The following is a 24,956-nucleotide window of genomic DNA, read 5'->3' as shown; positions in this document are numbered from 1 at the left end:
AAATCTATTTATTCATTTATTTGGCTGTGCCGGGTCTTAGTTGCGGTATGCAGGATCTTTAGTTGCAGCATGCGGATTCTTTTTAGTTGGGGCATGCAGGCACTTAGGTGCAGCATGCGGGCTCTAGTTCCCTAACCAGGGATTGAACCCAGGCCCCCTGCATTGGGAGTGCAGAGTCCTAACCGCTGGACCACCAGGAAAGTCCCTAAGTTGATTCTTGCCTAACCTTAATCACATTGAGTTTCTGACAAACTAAAGAATCTCAAGCAGAGGGGGATGGCATGATCAGAATAGAGTTCAGAGTGGAAACTCTAGCTGCCACGAGGGGCATGAACTGGACAGAGGAGGCAGGGCCAGCAGGGAGGCTGATGCAGGGTCTCGGGGAGCGATGAGGAGGCCTGGGGTAGAGCTGGCAGTCTCGGTGTGGGGAGGAGAGGGATGAGGATGAAACATATACATTTCCAAGGCAGAATCAGCAGACATGGTTACTGATGAGATGTGGAGGGTGAAGGAGGAGAGGGAATGAGGATGGGCGCTGGGACCTCAAGAGGATGCTCAGGTTATGGCCACGTGGTGTTGGAAATCCAGGGTCGGGGATCTGGGGCTTAGAGGGGAGGTTCTAGGCTGCATATGGAGATTTATCTGCTTAGAAGTATTGGGTGGGCCAAAAGGTGTCTTCGGTTCTTTAAGTAAAAATAAAAGACACATTTTTCATTTTCACCAAGAAATTTATTGAACAACGTATTCACCCTTTTGTTCCACTACCTTCTGCCATTTTCCAGGCAACTTCATAATTCCATCTTCCCAAAACTTTTTATCTTTTTGAGCAAAGAACTGTTCCAGGTGCCTTTTACAGTCTTTCAGGGAATTGAAATTTTTTCCATTAAGAGAATTTTGTAAAGACCGAAATAAATAGCAATCCGAAGGTGCATTGTCTGGTGAATATGGTGGATGAATCAGAACTTCCCAGCCAAGCTGTAACAGGTTTTGCCTGGTCATCAAAGAAACATGCGGTCTTGCGTTATCCTGATGGAAGATTATGCGTTTTATGTTGGCTAATTCTGGACGCTTTTCGTCGAGTGCTGCTTTCAGTTGGTCTAATTGGGAGCAGTACTTGTTGGAATGAATCGTTTGGTTTTCCGGAAGGAGCTCATTATAGAGGACTCCCTTCCAATCCCACCATATACACAACATCACCTTCTTTGGCTGAAGACCGACCTTAGGTGTGGTTGGTGGTGGTTCATTTCGCTTGTCCCATGATCTCTTCCATTCCACATTATTGTACAGTATCCACTTTTCATAGCCCATCACAATTTGTTTTAAAAACAGAACATTTTCATTACATTTAAGTAGAGAATCACATGCGAAAATATGGTCAACAAGGTTTTTTTCGCTTAACTTACGTGGAACCCAAACATCAAAGCGATTAACATAACCAAGCTGGTGCAAAGGATTTTCAACGCTTGATTTGGATATTTTGAGTATGTCGGCTATCTCCCGCGTGGTATAACGTTGATTTTTCTCAATTAATGTCTCGATTTGATCGCTATCAACTTCAACTGGTTTACCCAACTGTGGAGCATCATCCAGCAAGAAATCTCCAGCACGAAGCTTCGCAAACCACTTTTGACAACGCTCGATCAGTCACAGCACTTTCTCCATACACTGCACAAATCTTTTTTTTGCATTTCAGTTACATTTTTACGTTTCTTGAAATAATAAAGCATAACATGCTGAAAATGTTGCTTTTTCTCTTCCATCTTCAATATTAAAATGGCTACACAAAAATTCAGCAATTTTGATAAGTCTTTTTTTTTTTAATGCACACTGATATGACAGCTGTCACATACAATCTAACAAAATTGTTTTGAATGAAGTTAAAGACAACTAAGTGCTACTAGAGCCGTCTTACGGAAAAAAACCGAACGCACCTTTTGGCTCACCCAGTAGTAACTGAAGCCATGGCAGTGAACCAGGTTGTCTAGGACAACGCAGAAAGGGCCAAAGCATGCTGTGCTCAATCCAGTGTGGTCAGAGGACATCTGGTCACCAAAGGGGGTGAGGGTCACAGACCCCTGCCCAGGGCTTGTGGGGGGCGGCGCCGGGCCGTATGGTCCTTCTCCAGGGTGGCGGTGCACTCCTGTGCAGGTGGTGGAGAAGAGGAAGCCAGGGCACACTTGGCGAAGAAGCACAGGACTAGGCCGGTAGTGATCGGTGCTTGCTGGGAAGAGAAGGGGGCTACCGGGGACATGGGATTAGTGGGGGTGGAAAAAGAGGGCCACAGGAGAGATCAAAGGTAACATTCCCCAAAGGGGATGGGGAAGAGGAGGAGCAGGGCCCGGTGTGCAGGGCCATGTGTGGGTGGAACGAACAGGGACTGAGTGTAGGACAGGTTGTGATTCCATTCTGGTGAATTCGACCCTCTGAATTTCTCCATCTGTGAAGCAGGAATAACGATTACTTTCTTTGCAGAACAGTTGTGGGAATTACAAATAACCAATAAAGTTCAGGTATCCCTTGCCATCTGAACTCTCATTATCTGAATGAGATAATCATGATGATGAGTCGCAAAACCATTACCCAACATTTACAGCCCTAAATGAATATCTGCCTAATGACTTGGCCTCTGCACCGGAGAGAGCATTTAAGTCACGGGCGAGCCCCAGTGAGATTATGTGGTTGCACCGAAGTCCTGCTTCAGTCTTTTCTCCATGGAGCACACCCCTTTAGTGCCTTGTGCAAATGTGCTAGGCATTATTGCTAGCATCTTCCTCACATTTTCAGTGAAAATACCTTCTAGAAAATGGAAAAGCCTGGGACGAAAGTGGGTGAGCCTAAGTGGCTGCCTTCATTAGCAGAAAGAGCACAGGGACAATGGGTGTTGACAACAGGGGCACATAAATGGGATGAGCTTGGCCATGACCCTGTGCTACTCAGCCATGCCTGTGTCAGGCAGGCAAAGTGATTGGGATTACAGGTGTGTGGTCATGACACGAGCAGATGTATCACATTTAAAAATTCAGCAAAGAGAGCACGGTCCCCGGAGCTCTATAACTGCAAGCCAAGGAAAAGCAAGCAGATGTCCACTTTGATTTATTTTATCTCAACGATTCATCTATGGCTTCAGATACTGGGTCACAGCCATTCACTTCCTGAGCCTGAAGTGTCAAGAAGAGAACAGCGTCCACTGGTTCCTTGGTTGTGAACACACACTGACCTCAGGCACCCTCACCCACCACTTACAGCCGCCAACTCCCCCTCTCACCCTGCACCTCACTCAGGTAACTCTCCTATCAGTTAGTGTGATTATTCAAATTGGCTTACTTATTTATTCTATTATGCTAAATGGTTCTTGTATTGGAATCATTTTAATATATCATTTCCTTATAATTTACATTACAGTACACATTCATTGAAAGAAACAAAAATGTGTACCCAATATTTTACAGGATCATTGCGCGTTAAGAACATCCAGTACTTCATGTTAAACAGAGATTATATACTTCATGTTATGTAGAAATCCTTAGTGATTTGTTAAATAGATGTCCAAGAGTGTTTTAGTGATACTCAGAAAATTAATTGGGCTTTTTAGGTGGGCTCTGAACACAATATTAATTTTCCTATTTAAAATAATGGAATATAAGCTCCTGCTTGCCAAGTTTTCTCCAGCTGTCAGGGGACCCACAGTGATTAAGGGACCTTCAATTGTTCCAAAGAACAATCTGGAAGCTTCCAGAGTGATGAGAGGAGATGAACACATCCAGGAGTTGTTAGCTAAATGATTTAAGGGACCTGGTCCCTGAGTTCCAGAATGTCAAGGACAGGGAGGGAGGGGCCCTGGGAGAGCAGGTAAGCCACCCTCCCCATCTGACCTAAGGGGAAACGGTGACCCAGCCTGGGAAGGGACCAGTCCAGGGTGACAAGATGAACTGATGACTAAGTGAAGCCAGATCTCCTGCCTCCACTGTCAGTGCTTTTTCCGCCTCCCCTAGTCCAAAACGTTATCTGGTCCAATCTGTTCAATTACTGATGTGGAAACTGAGGTCAAAGAGAAGAATGACTTGGCCAGGGTCACTCTGCAGGCTAATAACAGATTTAGAGTAAAATCATATCATTCAGGCCCGTCAGCAGCCTTAGCTACTGTCAAGGGCAACCGCTCATTGAACTGTTGATAAACCAGACCCAGAAAGGGTAGTGAGTGACTGCTTTGCTGCAGCTGGTGCCCTTGTTTGGGTGAGTTCACTGAGCACTTACCACGGGAGACAGAGCATCTTAGGAGGGAAGTGGTGATTTGGTTGGAACGGGCTGAGGGGGAGGTTCTTATGGGACGTCAGGCATTGGTTGAGTGGGGTTGGGTTGGCACAGGAGGTAGGAGTTGAGGCAGGAAATGGTGCACTTCAGAAATCCTGGGCTAGGGCTTCCCTGGTGGCACAGCGGCTAAGAATCTGCCCGCCAATGCAGGGGACACGGGTTCGAGCCCTCGTCTGGGAAGATCCCACATGCTGCGGAGCAGCTAAGCCCATGCACTACAGCTACTGAACCTGCGCTCTAGAGCCCTCAAGCCACAACTACTGAGCCTGCGTGACACAACTGCTGAGCCCACACGCCACAACTACTGAGCCTGCGCTCTAGAGTCTGTGAGCCACAACTACTGAGCCCGTGACACAACTATTGAGCCCATGCGCCACAACTACTGAGCCCGCGCTTAGAGCCTGTGCTCTGCAATAAGAGAAGCCACCACAATGAGAAGCCTGTGCACCGCAACGAAGAGAGCCCCCGCTCGCCGCAACTAGAGGAAGCCCGCGTGCAGCAACGAAGACCCAACACAGTCAATAAATAAATAAATAAATAAATAAAATTTATTAAAAAAATAATAATAAAACAGTATGATTTTTATTAAAAGAGAAAAAAAGAAGAAAAAGAAATCCTGGGCTAGAGGGAGATGATTCCAGAAGAGCCTCTATATACCTGCAAAGAAAGAGCTGACTCTATGAACAGAGTCTAGGATTTCTATTAGACTTGGCATGGAATTAGTGAGTCCAATTCAGAGGAGGAAGGAGGAGAAGAAGAAAGAAAATTAAGCCTCGGAATAGAGTCCCAGAGCCAGAAAGGACTCCCAACTTTTTACAGGTAGGGCAACGGGAGGCTGAGAGGGGACAGAGACTTGGCCAAGGCCACAAGTCACAGTCAGGACCCAGACCAGCCCCTCCTGTCTGTGAGGGCAGCTCTCTTCCCTCACGTCCCACCTCAGCACATTGAGAATCATTCTCCCCACTGACAGGAGGGCTTGCTGTATCTTTCTCTGGATCTCTGGGAAGAGCTGGCTCTTTCCCAGAATCTGCATCCTTTTACGTGTCTGTTCCCAGAGGCCACCCGTGGAGTCAAGGCTGCCGCCAGCCCTGCATCCACAGACCTTTGTTTCAGTTCCCAGACAAGATTTCCTCCCCTGACGGGCGAGCATCTCCCCTGTGCTCCAGGGCTGCTGGCCCAGTCTCAGCCTGCCCAGAACAGAGGCCCCAGAAGAGCCCGGGGCCGTCTCACTTGGGCAGAAAATGCCTTCCAAGGAAGCTGAGGCCTTGAGGTTCTAATTCTTTTCTTACCCACAGACAGCAGTTTCCTTTTTTAGAACATGAACTCAGAGGACGAAGCTCCTTGCCTCTCCATGAATAGACTATCTCCCAGGCACAGAATTCCAAGAACCCAGGGGACCACCAGAGACAACGACTTTTCAAGGTTGACTGCAGGGGGAGAGCACGTCCCTTGTAGGGTGGCTCGAGCCGGCTCCCAGAGTCTGAAAACTTCATCCTGGCACCAAGTCTGGAATCTTGAAAATTTCCCACTACCCCACTCACCCGCCTTCAGATATCTACACTTATTCATTCTGCCCTTCATTTAACAAGTGTGTATTGAGCACCTACTATGTGTCTAGCCTCTTTGAGGCACTGGAACTTTTTGAACGTATCAGATAAAACCGACAAAGATCCCTATCCACCCTATCCAAGAAATCCATATTTTAAGAGGGGAATGGTTAAAAGAGACCTGTGTACTATTTTATATATTTATCCAGAGGCAGGAGATAGAGAGCTTTGGTGTTGGATGGACCTGAGTTTAAACCTGCTCTCTTCTCTGATCTTGGGTGGCTGTTTTAACTTCTCTGAGCCTCAGTTTCCTCAATGCTAAAGTGGAGATAAAAATTCCTACTTTATCCTCAGTCGGCTAAATATTGAGTTACCATATGATCCAGCAAGTTGGCTCCTAGGTTGTACACCCGAGGGAAATGAAAACATATGTCCACACAAAAACTTGTACACGAATGTTCACAGCAGCAGTATTCATAATATCCAAAAAGGAGAAACAACTCAAATGCCCATCAGCTGATGAATAGGTAAACAAAATGTGCTATATCCATACAATGGAATATTATTTGGCAATAAACAGGAATGAAGTACTGCTACGTGCTACAACATGGATGAACCTTGAAAACAGTATGCAAGTGAAAGAAGCCAGACACAAAAGACCACATGTTATACGTTTCCATTCATATGAAATATCCAGAATGGGCAAATAGATCAGTGGTTGCCTAAGACTGGGGGAAATGGAGGAATTAGGAGTATAATGGTAAAGGGGTGCAGGGTTTCTTTCTTTTTTGTTTTTAAAGAGAGAGAGAGAGAGAATTTTTTTAAATTAATTAATTAATTTTATTTTTGGCTGCGTTGGGTCTTCATTGCTGTGCACGGGCTTTCTCTAGTTGCGGCGAGCGGGGGCTAATCTTCATTGTGTTGCGCGGCCTTCTCATTGCTGTGGCTTCTCTTGTTGCGGAGCACGGGCTCTAGGTGCACAGGCTTCAGTAGTTGTGCCGTGCAGGTTCAGTAGTTGTGGCTTGAGGGCTCAGTAGTTGTGGCTCGAGGGCTCTAGAGCGCAGGATCAGTAGTTGTAGGACACGAGCTCAGTTGCTCTGTGGCGTGTGGGATCTTCCTGGATCAGGGCTCAAACCCGTGTCCCCTGTATTGGCAGGCGGATTCTTAACCACTGTGCCACCAGGGAAGTCCTGATACAGGGTTTCTTTTGGGGGAATGAAAATGTTCTAAAATTGATTATGGTGATGCATGCACAACTCTGTGAATATTCTAAAAGCCACTGAATTGTACACTTTAAATGGGTGAGTTTTATGGTATATGAATGGTATCGCAATAAAGCTATTAAAAAATTCCTACCGTGTAGGGCTCTTGGAGGACTAAATGATCTAAGTATACAATGTACCTAACTCAGCATCTTGTATTTGGTAGATAGTTAATGGATGCTAACTTTTAGTCTGTTGATAATCCTTAATAGGCTTGTTTATACAAAAGCTTAAAAATATGTCAACACAAGAATGCCGTAACCTTTGGTAATCAGTGTTGTGCCTTGAGCAGATGGTCCTTCCCTACCCCCAGTCCAAGTCCCTTCTTTGCCTGTTGAAATCCTACCTGTATCCCAGCTCAGCTCAAATGCCACCTCTGCAACACCTCTGTGTCGGTCCACCTAGAAATCCTGGGACATTCAAAGGCAAGCTTTCGCCACAGTCTGGCTTGTTTCCTAATTCTTTGTGAACACTGCCTCTCCATGTGTCCTGCCCTCTGTGTCCAGCACCTGGCACGGAGGGCATGATCCTGTAACGAGAGGGTTTATAGCTCACATGCTCTGTCTCCCTCGTACAGAACCTGTAATGGGCAGAATTCTCCCATGGCCCTCATAACCTTTGCCCTCTGGTTACATGGCAAGAGGAATTTCACAGATGTAATTAAGGTTACTAATCAGCTGACCTTAAGATAGAGAGATGGGTGGGCCTAACCTAATCACAGGAACCCTTTAAAAGCAGACTTTTCTTCCACTGGTAGCAGAAAAGGCAGAGAAATTCAAAGTGGTCTCTGAGAGCTGAGAACAGTCCCCACCAGGGGGAAAATGGGCCTTAATCCTACAATCACAAGGACCAGGATTCTGCCAACAGAATCCTGGGTAGCAGCAGCCCAGGTTGTAACTGAAGAAGGGCCAGTGTGGCAAAAAAGGAAAAGTACATGTGGGTGTGGAACATTCAGACCGATGTGGATTTCAGCACTTGCTCTGCCACTCCCCACTCCCAGCCCCCCACTTATCAGCTGTGTGACCCTGAGAAGGCATCAATATTTCTCTCTCAGCCTTGATGAATTGACTGAAGTGACAATTAAATGGGAAAAGCACTGACTGGTGACGTCCAGTAAGTGGGTGCAAGTGGTAGTCCCCTCCCCCACACCTGGAGGCAAAGGCTGGTGACCAATTTTCTGCTCTGAGTTGCCCAGTGGTGCCAGGGAAAGCCTGAGGCTGATTGTTCAGAAAGGACCTGCAAGTATTCCCAAGTCTGCATGGTCCCCACAGTGCCTGGGCATCATGGCAGACTTCAGGGGCTGGGACCAGACCCCCCAAAAGTGGGGAAGAGGAAGATGGAGCCAGAAGAACTGGACCAGATCCTCAGGTTCGAATCAACACCCAGTCCCAGTCTCCTCTGGTCCTGGCCCTGCTGGGTCTGGCTGGACCCTGCACCAAGTCACATCTGGTCCCTGCCCTCAGGGTGGTCCCCATCAACTAGGGGAGATTCACAAACTGAACCATCGTGTAATGCGAGAGCATACCCAGGCCAGCTCCTCATGGATAAGGTCTTACTAAACTATTAGGCCCTCATAGCTACCCTGGGAAGAAGGTACCATTGTCTCCATTTTATAGACAAGGAAACAGCAGCTTAAAGAGAAGGACGTGGCCAGAATCTTCCGGCCTGGAAGTGGCTGAGTCAGGACAGAAGTTACAACCAGGCCGCCACCTCCAGGGCGTGAGTGTCCAGCCTGGGTCAGGGGACTCGGGTTCCAGCAGGGTCAGGTGTGTGCCCAGGCCCTGATCTCAACCTTATCAGCCTGTGACCTGTGACCCTGGGGAAGGAGAGTCTGGATCAGTGAGGGGCCCACACCGGCATGGATGCCTGACCCTGGAGAAATGGGTGGAGCTGACAGCTTCACGGCCTCCAGATGCTCACTCATATCCCCCCTGAGCAGGCCCACAAGGGCACTGAGAAGGCTGCTTGTCCCCACCTCCAGATTAAGCAGAGCAAAGCTGAAGGAGGTCCTGGTTTGAGGTCTACCTGATCCCTATCTCAGCTCAGCCACTTGTGAGTTCTTTAGATTTGCACAGGCCTTTGCCCCTCTCTGAGCCTCAGTTTTCTGTCTGTAAAATGGGAACGCTTACATAGATCACACACACAGTGATGATGAAATGAGATAACATGTAAAAGGACCTCACCGGTCAGAGGAGTCGGTGCCTAGAGAATGCTAAAACTCTCAGGTGGCATATTTCCTCAGAGACAAGGGAAAAAATTTTTTTAATTTAAATTAAATTAAATTAAATTTAAATTAATTAAATTAAAATTAAATTAAATTAAATTTAAATTTAAAAATTTTTTTAATTTAAAAATTGGGGGCCTGGGCCCTGCCGCTGACCTGCTCTGTGACTCTGAGACAGTGGTTTCCCCTCTCTGAGCTTCAGATCTCCACTGGATAGGCTGCTCTGACCTTCCGTGTCCCTGGGCTGGGAGGGGAGTTGGTCGCCACCGGCTCAGTGGGGAATCCTTGGCCATGGCTGAGGGGAATCCGCCCAGTCCCCTGGCTTGTTGGAGCAGCAGGAAGAAACATAAACAAAACCCAGACCCCAGCTGGTCCGGAACCACCTCCCTTTGACCCACCTGAAATTGTCGAGGTTTTACCTGCCTGTGACTTTGCCCAGGCTTTGCCCATGCTGCCCCTTCAGCCTGGACGCTGCCACCCCATTCCTACCTTCTACAACAGGTGTCCTCCCAGAGAAGACTTCACACAAGCACACACGCTGACCCTTCTCCAGGCTCCTACATCACCTGTCCGTAAAATCTGCCTCCTGCCTGCACTTGTGAAAGGGCTGAGCTCTATTAACCTGCTCAGCTTAACTCATTCAATCCCTGAAGACCTGTGAGTTGGGGTCCTCAGCCCTCTTTTGACACAGGAGGGAGTAGGTTCAGAGAGGTTAAGGTCACACAGGAGGTGGGAGGCCCTGCTCTCAAGCCTCCCTCTCCTGGCCTCTCACTGCCTGGGTGACTTCGCTCCTTTCGAGGCTGGGGAAGCACTTAAATGCCTTCCGTCGGAGAATGCCTTCCTCCCGGGGATGTGAGGGCCTGCAGGGCCCAGGAGGGCTTGCTGTCGGATTGACTGCTGTGAGAAGAAAAAGCCAGTTGTCAAGGTGTATGCGGTAAACAGTCAAGTAACTTTCCCTCCTTGGGCCTCAGTTTCCCTTCCTGTAAAATGGGAGTGAGGAGGCCTGGGCTTCACAGCCCTCTCAGACTGAGCGCGATGGCTCTCAGAGGAGTTTGTGTCCGGTTCCCAAGCCCGCCCCCGTGGAGTAGTGGGGGCGAGATGGCCCCAAGGACTGCGGGTTCCCGACAGTTCCAGGGAGGTTCCGGTTAAGAGCTTCCCCCGCGCTGGGAAACCCCGACCTCCTCCAGCCCAGGTCGCGCTGTCGCTTTAAGGTCGGGCGCGGCACCTGGAGCCGCGCCACCCTGGAGTCTCCGCAAGCCCTGCGGCCCTCGAGGACGCAGATCCGAGGAGAGGTGGGGCAGGCCGCGCCCTGAGCCCAAGCCCAGGGTCCCGGCCGCAGTCGGCCAAGCCCGAAGCCGAAGCGTGGGCGGGAGCCAGTGGGTGATCATCACCGGAGTCGACAGCGAAGCCGGACTCCACGCGCCCCTCGGCGCCCCCGCCCGGTGGCCGAGCCCCCTGCGCGGTGAAGCGGGCTCGGCACCGCTCCCACCGGGTCGGGGCGGCGATCGGACGGGACAGACGGCGGCAGACGAGACGCCCTGGACCAGACCCGGAGCCGGGCCGTAGCGCTTCTGCGGGCCCGGAGAGCTGGGCTGGGGGACGGTCGCCGGGCCGCCCCTAACGCCGGGCGCCCCCTGCAGACCGGAGAGACCGCCCTTCCCAGGTTCGCTCTGCCCACGGGCGCGACAGCCATCATGCCTTCACCTCCGCTCGGCTCGCCAGGCTCCCCGCTCCGGGACCACGCCTGACCCTGCAGCGCGATGGCTGCGCGCAAGGTGGGTATAAGCTTCCTTCTCTCCCCGCCCTTGGGAGCATCTCGGCTCCTCCTAATCCAACCCCCCCTGGACCTCTTCCCTTCACCTTGACCTCAGTGACTTGGTGAGCAGAGTCTGGACACCCAAGTCTCCTCCTGTGTTCTAACTTGTTGGGTGGCCTTGGACCATGGCGCTCAGAGCCTCAGTTTACCCGGGGTTACACGAAGATGGTTTGGAACACTTTTTGTTCAGATGGTTTAGTTCTTTACAGAAAACTGGCACCTAAAGTTCCCCTGTTGGTAGCAGGGATAGTACGATAATATTTGTGCCCATTTTACAAAGGAGGGAACTGAGGCATGGAGAATCTAGGTAACTTACCCAGTGTCAGAGCCAGGGTCCATCCTCTCTGTCAAGCTGTGTCACTGTTTGCCATCTTCCCATCTCATCTTCACAACTTGCTCCCCCCTGGGAGGCAGGAATTTGAGCTCAGAGATGTTGGGCCGCCTGATCAAGGTCACAGAGCTAACAGATAGAGTGGCTATAGTCAGAGGCAGTGATAACTCTGGCTGGTGGGAGGTGGGGTGGCAGCAGCAGAAAGCCTTCTGGGAGGAGGTGTATTTGGCATGGGTCTTGAAGGGGGGTGTGAAATGAGGGCCCTGAATGGGGACAGAGGGCTCCCCAGGAGCAGCAGGTGTAGAGGACCCCAGGAGTTTGGGTGCATGGGTCGGGGGGGATATGAGGGAGCTGGAAGGAGGGGGCCAGCCTGGCAGCCTGACTGAGTGCCAGATTGGGAGTGGGACCTCTCTGGGATTAGAGAAGTTTCCTCCCTGCCCAGGGCTGGGGTTATGCCCTCCGGGGCAGGGAGCCCTTTCTTCCTCCCCCATCAGGGTCCAGGGTACACTACTGTGAAGGGTGAGTAAACTGCCTGAAGATCACGTCTCTGAAATGGGCCAGGGGAATCTAGGGCAGGACATCCTTCCCATAAGCCATCAGAGCCCCGATCTGTAAAAATAATGAAAACCACCTCACAACAGAACAGGCTGTCCTTCATCCAGCGGACGTTGACACCTTCCATCTCCCGGGGGTGGTAGGTCTTCGTGTGCTCTGCCTGCCCATGGTGGATCCACATGGAGGGAGGGAGACTCACACAGAAGGAGATGACACAACATCCAGTGAGAACATGCCAAGGGGAATTCCAGGGGCTTGTCTGAGGTCTGGGAGCATCTGAATCAGGAAGGAGGGCAGAGCATTTTAGAAAGTGGGATCTGCCTGAGCTGAAGATTTACAAATGCATCTATTCAGGGCACGGTCTCAACTTGATATACTGAAAAATACAGATGGATCTAGCTGTGCACACACAGGGATTTGAGTCAGACTAGACCTGGTTCAAATTTGGCACTGACCTTGGACAAGCTGTCACCCTCGCAGCTCCAGTGTCCTCAGGACATAACGCTGTTGTAGGATTAAGATGGCGGATACCTGTAAAGTGCTTGATGTGGTTCCCAGCGCCTGTAAATGCCCAGTACACATCTGCTGCCGCCATCATCAGCTATGCAGGCCAAGGGAGGACTGGAAAGGAAGCATTCACTTGCAGATCATGCTCATCTCTGGGGGGCAGCATTAATGATGATTTGTATTTTGCATTTTTATTCTCTTCTGTGGTTTTCTCCTTTTCTCCACAATGAGGAACTATTGCTTTTATAGAAATTTAAAAGCATCGTAAGTTACCTTACTCAGGAGTGAGTTCTGCAAGGGTTGAGACACACAGCTGTATACGGCTTTAGGCAAAGTCCCTCACCTTTCTGGGCTCAGTCTCCTCATTTGCAAAACAGGAATTTCTTTCCCTGCCCTGACCACCCACCTCAGTTGTGGTGAGTTAGATGAGATTCCAGGTATGAAGCGGAACTGTTAAGTGCCATAATATACAGGCAAAGGGTTACCGTTATTGATTTGCTGTGTTTTTTTTCCCCCCCCCAAGCTGATTTCTCCAGCTTTTCCTTCTGACAGCCTCTCCTCGCTGTCTGACTTTGGAAAGAGTGTAGTCAGGTTCTTTTTCTCTCCCCCAGAAAATGCCTTGAGCTGGAGACAGGAGGCTTTGCCCCATAGACAAATTCACAGGAAGACAATTGAAGGTAATTTACAAGTGGCATTTTTCTATATGCTTCTGGTGGCCTGGAGGCTCAGAAAGATTGGGGTCCACTCCCTGAGCATTACATGTATACATTCTCTCTCTCTCACATGCATACACACACACATACACACACACGTTTTTAAACACATCTGGGAACATGCCCTTTTGAAATCTAAAGTCTCACCTACTAGATCTTGAACTGCCATGCTCCTCAGCTCCTGGAGGAGTATGCCTTTGAATGGCTGCACAGCAGGGCATCATTTGATGCACCACATTAGGCTGGGCAAGTCCCCATTTGTAAGGCTGACGATTGAAGTCTTCCTAAGGTCTGTGAGTTCCCCAGCCCCCTCCTTCACTGGCTCAACTTTTGGAAGAGGAGAGGGGGCCTCTGTAAGTTCTGCTAGCAGCCTGCTAGAGAGCCTGCCCTTTGTACGGATGAGGAGACAGGCCCGGAGCAGTTGAGAGGCTTACCCCAGGACACGGCTGGTGAGCTGTAACATGGGGAGTAAAACCAGGCTCCGAGGCTGGGTGCTGTAGCAGCTGGAATCTTGTGTTCCCTCCCCTCTCCCAGCCCCTCCCAACTGCGAGAGGGGCTTTTCACACAACAAGGTTTATTCAGCAACACTGTTTCTCATTTAGGAGAATTTCTTCAACAAATGTTTATAGAGCAGCTACTATGTGCTAGGCACTGGGGGATATAGCAGTGAACAGGGCCTATACAGACCCTGCCCCCAGGAAGCTTGCTGTCTGGTGAGGACAATCAGCAAAGGAGAAACCAAACAGACAGGATAAAAGCTTGGTCCAAGAAGGCCCAGGGAACTCCAAGTTTAAAGTGTCCCCAGCGAAGGCTTCTCAGGTGAGGGCCGAGCTGAGCTGGGAGGGGAGATACGAGCAAGTTACCAGGCAGAGGGAACAGTATGTACAGCAGCCTAGAGGTTGGCTTTGGGGACAGCCCCTTCCTGTCTGTATAATCTGGAGCCAGGGTTCCTCCCAATTATTTTTTTTTCCCCTGGGCATTTTGTCTTTGCCTCATTGAGATAACACTGTGCACATAATTTGGCAAACTAAGTTGACAAATGTCAGATATCATAAGCATTTCCCCCGTTGTTAAACATTTGTGCTGAGCTTTTTAAAAAATGAGTCATGAATATTCCACCTAGAGTTTATGCCATGGTTTACTCACCCTTTCCCTATAGTTGGATATTTAGGCTCTTTCCAAATTACAACCATTAAAAATAAGGCCCCGGTGAACATCTTTTTGCACAAAGTTTTGCTTTGTGTCGTTGAATTTCAACTTCAGGCTTCTCAATGCCCCTTTCCCACTAGCTCCTTTACCCACCCCCAGTTTCAATGTCTTCCTCTGTCAAATGGAGATAAGAGTATTGACCTTTCGAGACTGTGACCAGGGTGAAGTGAGGCAACGCGAAACCAGCAAGCCTCTCTCCTGGCAGGCCTGGCGGACCCCACGGCATTCACTCTTCTCCCTCCCAGCCTGCAGTGGGGAGTCTCATACACACCAGGCTGGTGAGGCCTCTGAGTCCGGGGGTAGTCCTGGAGTGAACCCAGCCACACTTACTGAGCCCCTACCGGGTCCCAGGTGTGGTGCTAGGAACTTGAGACACATTACTTGTGGCCTTCAAAACAACCCTGCAAAGTTGGAAGCATCATCTCCATTTCACAGATGAGGAAACTAAGGCACAGAGAAGTCAAATGACCCCTCTGAGGTTGCACAGTGACCTCAGGCAGAGGAGGACTAAAATCCAGTCTCTGGTACCCAGCAGGCCTCTCACGGGGCCCGTTTTCTCTTCTCTCTCCTTCTCGGTGTCCAGAAGTGTGACAGGGGCCGTGTGGCCTCCACCCTGTGCTACTGCGTGACGGTCAGTGGCATGGTGGTTCTGGTGGCCGGGACACTGTGCTTCGCCTGGTGGAGTGAAGAAGATGCAGGTCCCCAGCCCAGCCAGCCGGCTCTGCCCACAGGACGCCCTGAGCCTGAGGCCCCCGGTCCCCTGCTCAGGTCGGTCAGCTTCTTCTGCTGCGGTGCAGGTGGCCTGCTGCTGCTCCTCAGCCTGCTGTGGTCTGTCAAGGCCAGCACCAAGGGGCCGCCTCGATGGGACCCATATCGCTTCTCCAGAGACCTGTACTACCTCACTGTGGAGCCCTTGGAGAAGGAGAGCTGCAGGTCAGCAGGGCTGGGTGGAGGCCACAGGTGGGGCACTGTCATATCATCATGCATTTGCTCAGCAAACTTTCATGGGGTTTCTCCTCTGGACCAGGCCTTACCTATGCCCTGGGGTCTTGGAGGCTGATCAGCACTCCTGGAAGAGTTTAAAGTCCCTCGACAGAGGCAGACTTTGACAAATCAGAGTAGTTAAAGCTGTGAAAGAGGACAGACATGGTTCTGTGGGGACATGGAGAAATCCAGGAAGGCTTCTTGGAGGAGGTGGCAGCAGAGCTCAGCATACAATAGTAGCAAATGCCTGTATAGTACTTAAATGAGATGATGTATATGAAGAACTCAGCCCAGAGCCTGGCGCACAGTAGGTGCACAACAAATGTCAACTTTTCCTCAAGTAGATAAGGTGGAGAGAAGCGTTTTAGGCAAGGAGAAGATCATGTACAAAGGCCCAGGGGTGAGGTGGGGAATGGAGACAAAACCTTGCATTTGGACAATATTTCTCATCTTTTTTTTCATTATCATTCCCTCTAAGGAGACTTTTTAGGCATTTTTTTCTTCATCCTCCCCCATGAAATGTTAATACCACAGATATACTACATACTTGGTCTGTATGTATATTTGTGCTTTATACGTAAACACAGTATCAGCAAGAGTCCAGCCCTGTTTGCCCTGTTGAGAATGCATGTATCTTACATGCTCTTATGTACTTACTCATTCACCAAGTATCAGCTGGGCCGGCATATCAGGGGCCTGCATACATCTTCCCCAGTCTAACCTACCTGCAAGGTAAGAATTACTGTTGTCCTTTAGAGAAAAAGAAGGGTGAGGGTTGTACAGCTAGAAAGTAGCAGAGCCTGCTGGCTGTGAAGTGCGCATTCCCCCACACCACTCTGTAAGCACTGGATTTGCATGTACTAAGAGCTAAGCCAGATATTTGGGAACTGGCCTCGGACCTGGACACCCTTCTTCCCTTAGTTAGAGGGAAAAATGCATTCTGAGTCAAAGAAAGTAACAGATTAGTCCCTGCTACTGGCCTGTGACTCCTTGAGGTCACAGACAATAAAGTATTCAACAGAGGCCCCTTAGTCCAATGGTCAGGCCTTAATTTGACTATTAGAGGGAAGGGCAGGGCCCTGGGGACCCTTCACTTCTCAGAGGAGAAACCTGGGTCTCAGAGAGACCCGTGACCTACCTGGTCACACAGTCAGTTAATGGTCAGTTGGAACCAGATCAGGCCTCGGGGTGCTCTGGACTGGAGCCTGTCCCTCCCCGCCCAGCCTGGCCTGAGCACAGAAGGTAAGTGTTGTCTGTAGACACAGCCGTGTTGACCCAACAGGGTCCGGGACACAGCTGCATCCGTCAGGTGGGGCCGCTTGGCTTTCATTCCCAGCCGGGCCAGGGGGGAACCTACCCAGGAGGCTGTGGGGTGCTCATGGCCCATCAGGTTCAGAGACCAGGTCTTAGATTCAGAGCTGGGGTGGCTGGATGTTGGAGAGGCTGCTTCTGCTAATAGCTCTTTCTTGTCCCTGGGGCTGAGCCACCCTGGCCCTCCTGCTGAGAGCCCAGCATCTGGGCCCCATGGGGAGGCCACTCAGCTGTCCCTGCCCCCAGGGGCCTTGCTCTCTGCAGGTAACTCTAGGTTAGAGACAAAGGCCTTCTAGGCTGATGACTTGGGCAGGTCCATTTCTCTCTTGGGGCCTCAGTTTCCTCATTTATTCATCTAATTATTCTTTCCTGCATTTCACCAACACTTACTGAGTACCTAACTACGCAGGGTGCTGACAATGCAGCAGTGGATGAAACAGACAAAACCCCTCCTCTCAGGGGCTCCCATCTTAAGTGTGAGCCCTAAATGAGGTGCCTGGATGGGAGGCCTCCTGGGACCCCCCCCCCCCAACGCCTCAGTGAGTACAGCAGAAAAAGCGTGGGTCTAGTCAGACACGAGGCTTTCAGAGTCTGCTCTTTCTTTTCTAAGCTCTGTATTCTTGAGCCTGTTACTTAGACTCTCTGCGCCATGTCTAGTTCTTCCCCTGTCAATCCTGGAATTTTCCCTAGGATTGCTGTTAGGCTCAGATGAGATGATAGATGGGGAGGTGTATTCACTGCAAAGTTTGCTGTTCTTCCTGCGCTTTCATTTTATGATGTACTCTCATGCCTCCTGATTTGAGCCTCACTGCTTATGAGGCAGTGTAAGGATTAGATCCATTTTGCAGATGAGGAAGCTGAGGTGTGGAGAGATTAGGAGTCAGGGTTGGGGGAGGTGTGATGGGTGGAGCTGGCTTGGGTTTTGCAAGCAGACAGAGCTGGGGCTTTGCCACTTTGTTGAAGTGCGGCCTCCACTCACCTGTGCAATGGCTGAGGGCTGCTACCCCCAGGCTTGTCATGAATGTGAAATAAGATTAGAGAGCTTGAGTGTTGGGCATATAGTGTTTCATCCCTGGTCCCTGTCCCCTTTCCCTACTGTGTTTGCTTAACTCAGCTGAATAGTGGAAGAGCTGGTGCCAGGCTCAGATCTCATGTCCCCACCAGGCTCCAGAGAGTGGGGTGAGCCCCAGCCTCGGTGGAGCTTCCTGTGCATGGGGACCACAGTGGCCAGCCCGCCCCACACAGCTGCAGGGGGCCACATTCAGAATACACCACAAATGGGGCTGCCCCTGAAGTGTGCAATATGGTCACCCTGAACTTCATGTTCCCCAAGTTTCCAGCCTTCTGGACCATGACTCTGGCAAGCTGGGGCTGGGTGGGTCCAGCTGGCTAGGTGAGGTGGCATGAGGGCTACTGCACCTCTGCCCTCTAAGCAAACTTCCTGCTGTGGTCTGATCTCACCTGGCAGCTGTGCCCTGCCCTGCCAGCTGTTGCCTGCTGGAGCGGCCCCAGGCATACGCAAAACCTGCCTCATGTCTCTGGGGCTTGGAGAAGTAGGGAGCAGCAGGGGCGTGGCTGGGAGGTGAGCAGGCCAGGAGATGTGGGGTTCTGGAAGCCTAATCACCCATATTTTCCTGAGCGTTGTCAAAGCATTTTCCATTTTTCCCTCTCCCTGAATCTACAAAATGGGAATTGTTATCCTCATTTTATAGATGAGGAGAAAGAGGCTCAGAGAGGCTGTGAACATAGCCTAGGTCACACAGCAATTGAACCTAGTTTGCCTGCCTCCAGGAGCAATATTCTTTGCCTGCCTTCATCTCAAAGGACGCTGGGATTCAGAGGCGGGTGAGACCCCTTATCTGATTTCTCAGCTGCAGGGCTCCTGGGCTCCGGAGGAGGAGGGTCTGTGAGAGAAGTTTGCAAAAGCACTGGAAGGGGAGCCCAGCTTGGGCTCTTGGCTGGTGCCCTCCATCAGACTGGCACACAGCCTGCTCCATGACCTTGGTCACGTGGTCCCAGTGGGCTGCTCTTAGGGCTGTGGTGGGCGTGGGCTGAGAAGATACGTTGCCCATAGAAGGGCGATGTCCACGGGAGTGATGGATGCTTACCTGAGGGGCAGCAAATTCCTGGCACAGCTGCTCCATCACCACTGGAGCGAAGACCCCTCCACCACCTGTCTGTCCTCTGGCCAGCCTCCTGCCATCGGCCTTCCCCTGTCTAGACAGGCTGGTATGGATTGAACTAATTTGCTGCTGGCTCCAAACTGATGGTCTTGGGCAAGTGACAGCCTCTCTGAGCCTGTGTGGCACCTGCCAGCAGGAGATCTGTGATAACTTTTGTTACCCACACCCCTGCCTCATGAAGACCTTTGAGATTTTGTTACCAGCTCCCATTTATGGAGCATGTGTTAAGTGTCCCTGTATTACCTCATTTAATCTTCACAGGGTCCTGTGAGGTAGATGCCCTTATTGTCCCCATTTACAGATGGCGAAACTGGGGCCTAGGTTAATAGAGTTACTGACCCATGATCTCCCACCGAGAATGTGGCTGAGCAGGGAGGAGAACCAGCCAGTGCCGACTCCTAGCCAGCCCTCGAGCCACTTGGGGTGGGAGGGGACCTCCAAGGTCACCTAGTCAACCTCCGTATCTGGCAGTATCTTCCCAAAGCAGAAGCAGTCCAGACAGAGGATCAGTGACCCTCCCACCCCCAAGGTCCCGGGAGGGGAAGGAGCCCTGACTTCCCAGAGGTGACCCCCCAGGGCCCTGGGAGGACCGAGGGCCAGCTTCATTCCCATCAGCATTGGTGTGGCTGGGATGCAAGTGACCTGGTCTCTACCTCAGATCCCTCCAGGGTGGTTCATGTGGGGGAGGTGGGGGAAAGTCACAGGAAAGCAAAGCTCTTTAGAGATAGCTAGGGTTGACTGGCTAGATAGTGAGCTCTCCATCTCTGGAGGTATGCAAGCAGAGGTAATCACTTGGTGGACTTACCATATCAGGGCCTCAAGCATCCAGATGGGCAGGGGAATTGAGGTCTCGCATCCTGCCCTGAGCATCCACAACTCCAGATTGTGTAAGGGAGATGATTACAGTAAGCTGGAAGTCTTTCTCCCCATCGATCATCACTCAGTCTTTCAACAAACATCCCCAAGCATCAATCCCTGGACACCCAAAGTCAGTCCCTGCCCTAGGGGACAACCAGCTGGGGTCAAGGCAGTGACAGAAGGGAGAGCACTGGGGGGACGCAGAGAAGGGAGTGGGAGCTTTGCTAGGGGAGGTCAGGAGAGCTCCCCGGAGGAGACTCAAAGGACAAGTGGGGATTGACCAGCAGGGGAGGGGTGAGGGAGGTGGGAAGGACTTTCCCTGCAGAGAGAACTGAGGAGACAGAGGGTGTGGTGAGCCCATGTGGGGAACTAACTGTATGGAGAACTAACTATAGCACAGGGAGGGTGGAGTTGGGGGAGCTGAGGTTGGCAGGGGCCGGCTGATGTCAAGCTTCAGCTGTGTCTATGGGGCCCTGGGGAGCCTACAGCCTTGCTCGCTGTCTTCCTGGCGTGCAGTAGGGTTTTGCCCAACCCCCTGCTCACAGCCTCTCTTCTGTCCCTGTAGGACCCCAGAGGTGGTTGCCATCCCTACTTACGAGGAGGCCGTGCACTGCCGACTGGCTGAGGGGCCCCTGACACCACCTGCATACCCCGTGGAGGAAGACCCGGAGTGCAGTGCCTCGGGGGATGCCCTGCTTGGGGCCCAGCCCCCCTGGCCTCCGCCCAGCTACGAGAGCCTCATCCTCGCTGACGGTGGCATCTCTGGAGAGACAACACCTGGGGCTGCATGCTCCCGCCCAGGCCCGGTTCAGACTGCAGGGGAGGAAGTTAAAGGCTTCTAGCAGGCCTGGAAGCCAGAAACAAATGATGGGCTTCTTCTAGTGTCTAGTACAGTGCCTGGTACACGGCAGGCACTCAACAAATGTTTGTTGCCGAATGCTGTTTTATTTTTCTATTGCCGTGTAACAAATGGCTTGAAATAAATCCATTTCATCATCTCTCATGATTCTGTGGGTCACCTGGGCCCAGCTGGGTGGTTCTTCTGCCCCACGTGACATTGGTGGGGCTGTAGTCTTCGGGGCCCAGCTGGGCCGGCACGCCCAAGATAGCACACTCACGTGGCTGGCAGTTAGTGCTGGCTGTCAGCTGGGAAATGTTCTTGTGCCGATGAGAAAATTGGGGCCCAGAGGCAGAGCCAGGACTGGCCCAAGGGAACACACTGAGTTTATAACCAAAAGAACATGGACTCTGAATTCAGACCACCTGTGCCTGGGTTCCACCAGGTACCAGCTGGTGAGTGACCTTGGACAAGTGACTTTACCTCTCTCTGCCTCAGTTTCCTCATCTGTAAAATGGGAATTGGGAATTACAAAGGCACCAGCCCCTACCTTAGAGAGGTGAGTTTCGAGGATTAAATGAGATGATAACAGCTGACATTATGAGATCACACTGACCGTGCAGGCTCAGTGCTAATGCGTCAAACAATAAATGCAGACTTCTTAGCGCAGAGGCTGGTGTCTCTTAAGTATGAAGTGATTGTTAGATTTTGTTAGTAAAGGTAACCCCCTCCACCAGGTGCCTCTGCTTCTATACCTCCTGTGACAGGGAGCTCGATACCTCTTCTTATATTCCAGATAGGCAGAAGGGTCTGCTTTCACAATGTCATATCCCATTCACAGATGGGAAAACCAGCCCAGAGAGGCTAAGTAACCTTCCCAGGGTCACTCAGCCAGCTGGAGCTCAGTCAGCTGTGTAGGGACACTGTTCCCTGAGGGCCTACCATTTACTGGGCCAGGCTCTCTGCTGTTGTTTCACATCCTCGAGGCCTCTCTGCTACAGGTGGTAGCCCCACTTAACAGGTGTGGAAACTGAGCCTCAGAGAGGTAAAAATCGCAGAGAATAAAGGTTTTTCATGTAAATAAAGGTGTTTTCATTCAGGCCTGGTTGGGCTCCAGGCCTCAGATCCTCCCACTTAGGCCTGGACCAGCTCGGTAGCTGCCTATCCCAACTCCCTGCTTCTGCCAGGGTCCCCTGAAGTCTCTTCAAAGCTCAGCAGATGGAATGAGCCTGATCAAGCCCAGATCCATAACATCCCTCCTGGGCTCAAAACCCTGAGTGGTTCCCAGCTCACTTTGAGCAATGAAAGCCCTAACGAGGATGGTGTAGTCGGGTCTGGGTCCCTCCCCTTGCTCTCTGCTGCTGTTGGTCCCCCTGTGGGCCTTTGCTCCTGTGTTTTCCCTCCAGAAGCTCTTCCTCAGGCTCACTCCTCATGCCCCTTGCATATTTGTCCCTCTCTTCAAGACACCGTCCTGGACCACTCTGTTAAAACTGTTGTCTCACCCAGCCCCCTGCACTCCCAGCCTCCTTCCTGCTTTACTTTTTAAATAACACCTGTCATCATTTAATATTTTGCCTTTAAAAAATTTGTTTGTTTGTTTTTTGTATGTTTCCCCCCACCAGTAAGCTCTCTGAGAGCAGGGATTTTTTTGTTTCTTTCCTTTACGTTTATATCCCTAAAGCCTAGAAACGGTGCCTGGCCCGTGGAAGATGCTCAGTAGGTATTTGTGGGCTGAGAGAATGAAGCAATAAATGTCAGCTATCGCGATTGTTTCCGGGCCCTCTCTCAGCCACCTGAGCCAGATCTTGTGGATCTTCCTGTAGATCTTGTGGATCCTCTCCCTCCCCCTTCTCCAAATCCTGGATCCCCATCCTGTACCCCTTCCCTTCCTCCCCATCTCCCCTGTGTGTGCCTTATACTTACTGCTATGATGGAGATGCAGGTTTGAATGCTGCCTTAGCCCTGACCTTTCTGTGTGACCCTGAAATGCGTGTGTGCGTGCGCGCGTGTGCACACACACACACACACACCAGCTTCCTGTGTGAACCATGGGGATTTGGTTGGGGGAGGTGCGGGGGATTTATCAGGCCCTCTGCAATTCCGAAGGGGTTAATGGGGTTCCAGGCTGGGAAGCAGAGCCCAGCTTCCCTCCTACCCCCAAACTGAGGAATTTCCCCCAGGCAGGTGAGTTAATGAGTTGCAGGTGTGATTTGGAGGTGCCACCCACCACCTTTGCCAAGTGGGAGCTGGAAGGGGCAGGGGGTGGGGAAGGCTGGAAGACCGGAAAAGCCTTTTCTAGTTTCCTCTCTAAGCTCACCTGCATCCCAACTGAAAGCCACCAAGGAGGGGCAGTGATTTGCTCAAGGTCACCAGCTCCTTAGAGGCCAAGCCAGGGCCATGGAGCCAGTCTCCCTAACCCTAACCCTGACCCTGCCAAGCCAAGGTTCCTTATGAGATGCAGTGGCCTTGCTGTGAACTGGGAAGGCCTCAGGCCGGGCAGCCCCCTGAGGCTGGGTCTGTCACTCCAGCCCCCAGTAGGCACTGTTTTGCTGCCTGGTCTCTTTCCTCCTGGGCCTGGCTGACGGGTTTCTTCATCCAACATTCAGAGCTCACATCTGGTGCCCACCACCAGGCCTGGGACCTCAGGGACCCTCTGAGCTCAGGCCTCTCCCACGCTTTCCCTGGGCCCCTCCTTTGCCCTGTTTCCCTCTGCGTTGACCGGTGACCCCCGCGCCCTGGAGCTCACCACCTCAGATCAGTTGGAAAATTCCCAGTCAGGAATTCCCTTGCCCTCCATCCCCTCAGCAATTAATTACTCTTTAAAAAGGGTTCATTTTAATCTTTCCCTCCCTAGGTTTCTGCTAGAGTCTGGCAACTGCCCCTCACCTCCACCATCTCCTCTTGCTTCTTCCAACCTGATCTCAGAACCAGAGAATCAGTGTAAAATTAAAATCCGACCTGTGTCACCCCCCCTGCACAACTCCCTGGGAGGCTCCCTGTTGGCCTCTGAAAGATGTTGGCCACCTTAGCCTGACCCCAGGAGCTTTCCTACCTATGCCTCCTCTCCGGCCTCCCTCTCCTCTGGAGCCAATAGCCATCCCTCCATCCCCAAACATGAGCTGAGAGCCAACAAGTTCTAGTCCCTGGAGACACAACAACGAACAGAACAAAGCCCCCAGCCTGTGGGGGCTCGAGTTCTAGGGGAGGAAGACAGACAAGAGACAAGATAAATAAATGATGTGTACAGTATGATAGATGGTGACGAGTACTACGGAGAAAAGTAAATTGGGAAAGGAAGACAGGGAACACCTGGGGGAGGGGGGTTCTGAAGTTTCAGATGTCACACCAGAGATGGCCTCGTTGTGAAGCTGACATTTGGACAAAGAATTGAAGGAGGTAAAGGAGGGAGCCATGCAGATATCTGGAGGAAGAGCTTTCCAGGTGGGAGGAAGAGCAGGGGCAAAGGCCCGGGGGTGGCCGTGCATTCCCAGAAGAGCACAGAGCCAGGGTGGCTGGGGCGGACGGGGTGAGGGGAGGTGTGGCAGGAGGTTATCTCAGAGGGGTGATAGGGTGGGCAGCATGGGCAAATTATCTTTTGCCTACGGGCAACATGGGCAAAGCCCAAGGGCTTTGTAGGCCATTTTAAGTCTTAGCTTTTACTCTGATAGGGCAGGGAACCATTCCAGGGTTCTGAGCAGAGGAGTGACATGGTCTGACCTGGCGTTTGGGTGGGAAAGAGATTTCAGCCAGCAAGGGAAGAAGCAGAGACCTCTTAGAAGGACAGACATGATGGCCTCAGACTGAGGCAGGAGATGGATGGGCTCCAGGCTAGACATTTACAACTAGCCTCCCGTTCACACTTCCTGGGGTGAGAAGAAGATGGGCTCCAGGCCAGACATTCATTCCCAGCCCCCTGTTTACGTTTCCTGAAGCAAGAAACAAATGGGCTCCAGGACTACATATTTATGACCGGACTCCCATCTATATTTTGAGATCTGCGCCTTGATATAAAAACCAACAACAGAAATAGGGTAAATAACCGGATTTTGGACATTTTTATGGCAGGGACAGAGAGGGGCTAAACCCTGTTAAAAGGTCAAGAGGTCATACATTTCCCATCCTTGGGGCAATGGAAACATTGCACATGCACAGAAATGCTCCTTGGGGGTCAAAAAGGAGGGGGCACCACCCCATAATATGTGATGCTAAGGCTGTCCCATAGGCCTCTGGGCTGGAATCCATTTTGGAAAAAAGTTGCGCAAGCGTGTTGGGCAGGGCCCTAGGGCAGGGCAGGTGTGGAAAAAGAA

The 24,956-nt window shown here is 51.2% G+C and overlaps 1 protein-coding gene and 1 long non-coding RNA gene across 4 annotated transcripts; one reads left to right on the top strand and one right to left on the bottom strand.

Moving 5' to 3' along the window:
- Positions 1-13,158, bottom strand: LOC309662077. The gene is made up of 2 exons (XR_014264494.1): positions 11,477-13,158; positions 1-2,221 (listed from the first exon to the last, which is right to left on the bottom strand). It is a non-coding gene; the product is annotated as an uncharacterized lncRNA (long non-coding RNA).
- On the top strand, positions 10,166-24,188 carry TMEM61 (transmembrane protein 61). 3 transcript variants are annotated; one of them, XM_082464475.1, is made up of 4 exons: positions 10,413-11,119; positions 13,165-13,230; positions 15,059-15,408; positions 20,377-20,814. In XM_082464475.1, exons 3-4 carry the CDS (start codon positions 15,116-15,118, stop codon positions 20,651-20,653), a joined length of 570 nt encoding a protein of 189 aa, XP_082320601.1. In that variant the 5' UTR covers positions 10,413-11,119; positions 13,165-13,230; positions 15,059-15,115; the 3' UTR covers positions 20,654-20,814. The 3 variants fall into 3 exon arrangements, with proteins under 3 accessions (XP_082320602.1, XP_082320601.1, XP_082320600.1); XM_082464476.1 differs by lacking the exons at positions 13,165-13,230; positions 20,377-20,814 and adding an exon at positions 23,504-24,188 and having other exon boundaries at positions 10,166-11,119; positions 15,059-15,435; XM_082464474.1 differs by lacking the exon at positions 13,165-13,230 and having other exon boundaries at positions 10,416-11,119.
- The last annotated feature ends 768 nt before the right edge of the window (positions 24,189-24,956 follow it).

The sequence above is a fragment of the Balaenoptera physalus genome (assembly GCF_965194825.1).
Source record: "Balaenoptera physalus genome assembly, chromosome: 1".
NCBI lineage: Eukaryota > Metazoa > Chordata > Mammalia > Artiodactyla > Balaenopteridae > Balaenoptera > Balaenoptera physalus.
This window is presented reverse-complemented; position numbering and strand designations above follow the sequence as displayed.

Bases quoted from the DNA above. Each gene is read 5' to 3' on its own strand.
- TMEM61 (XM_082464474.1), top strand. The intron at 15,409-20,376 runs GTCAGCAGGGCT...CTGTCCCTGTAG, and splicing joins TTGGAGAAGGAGAGCTGCAG to GACCCCAGAGGTGGTTGCCA.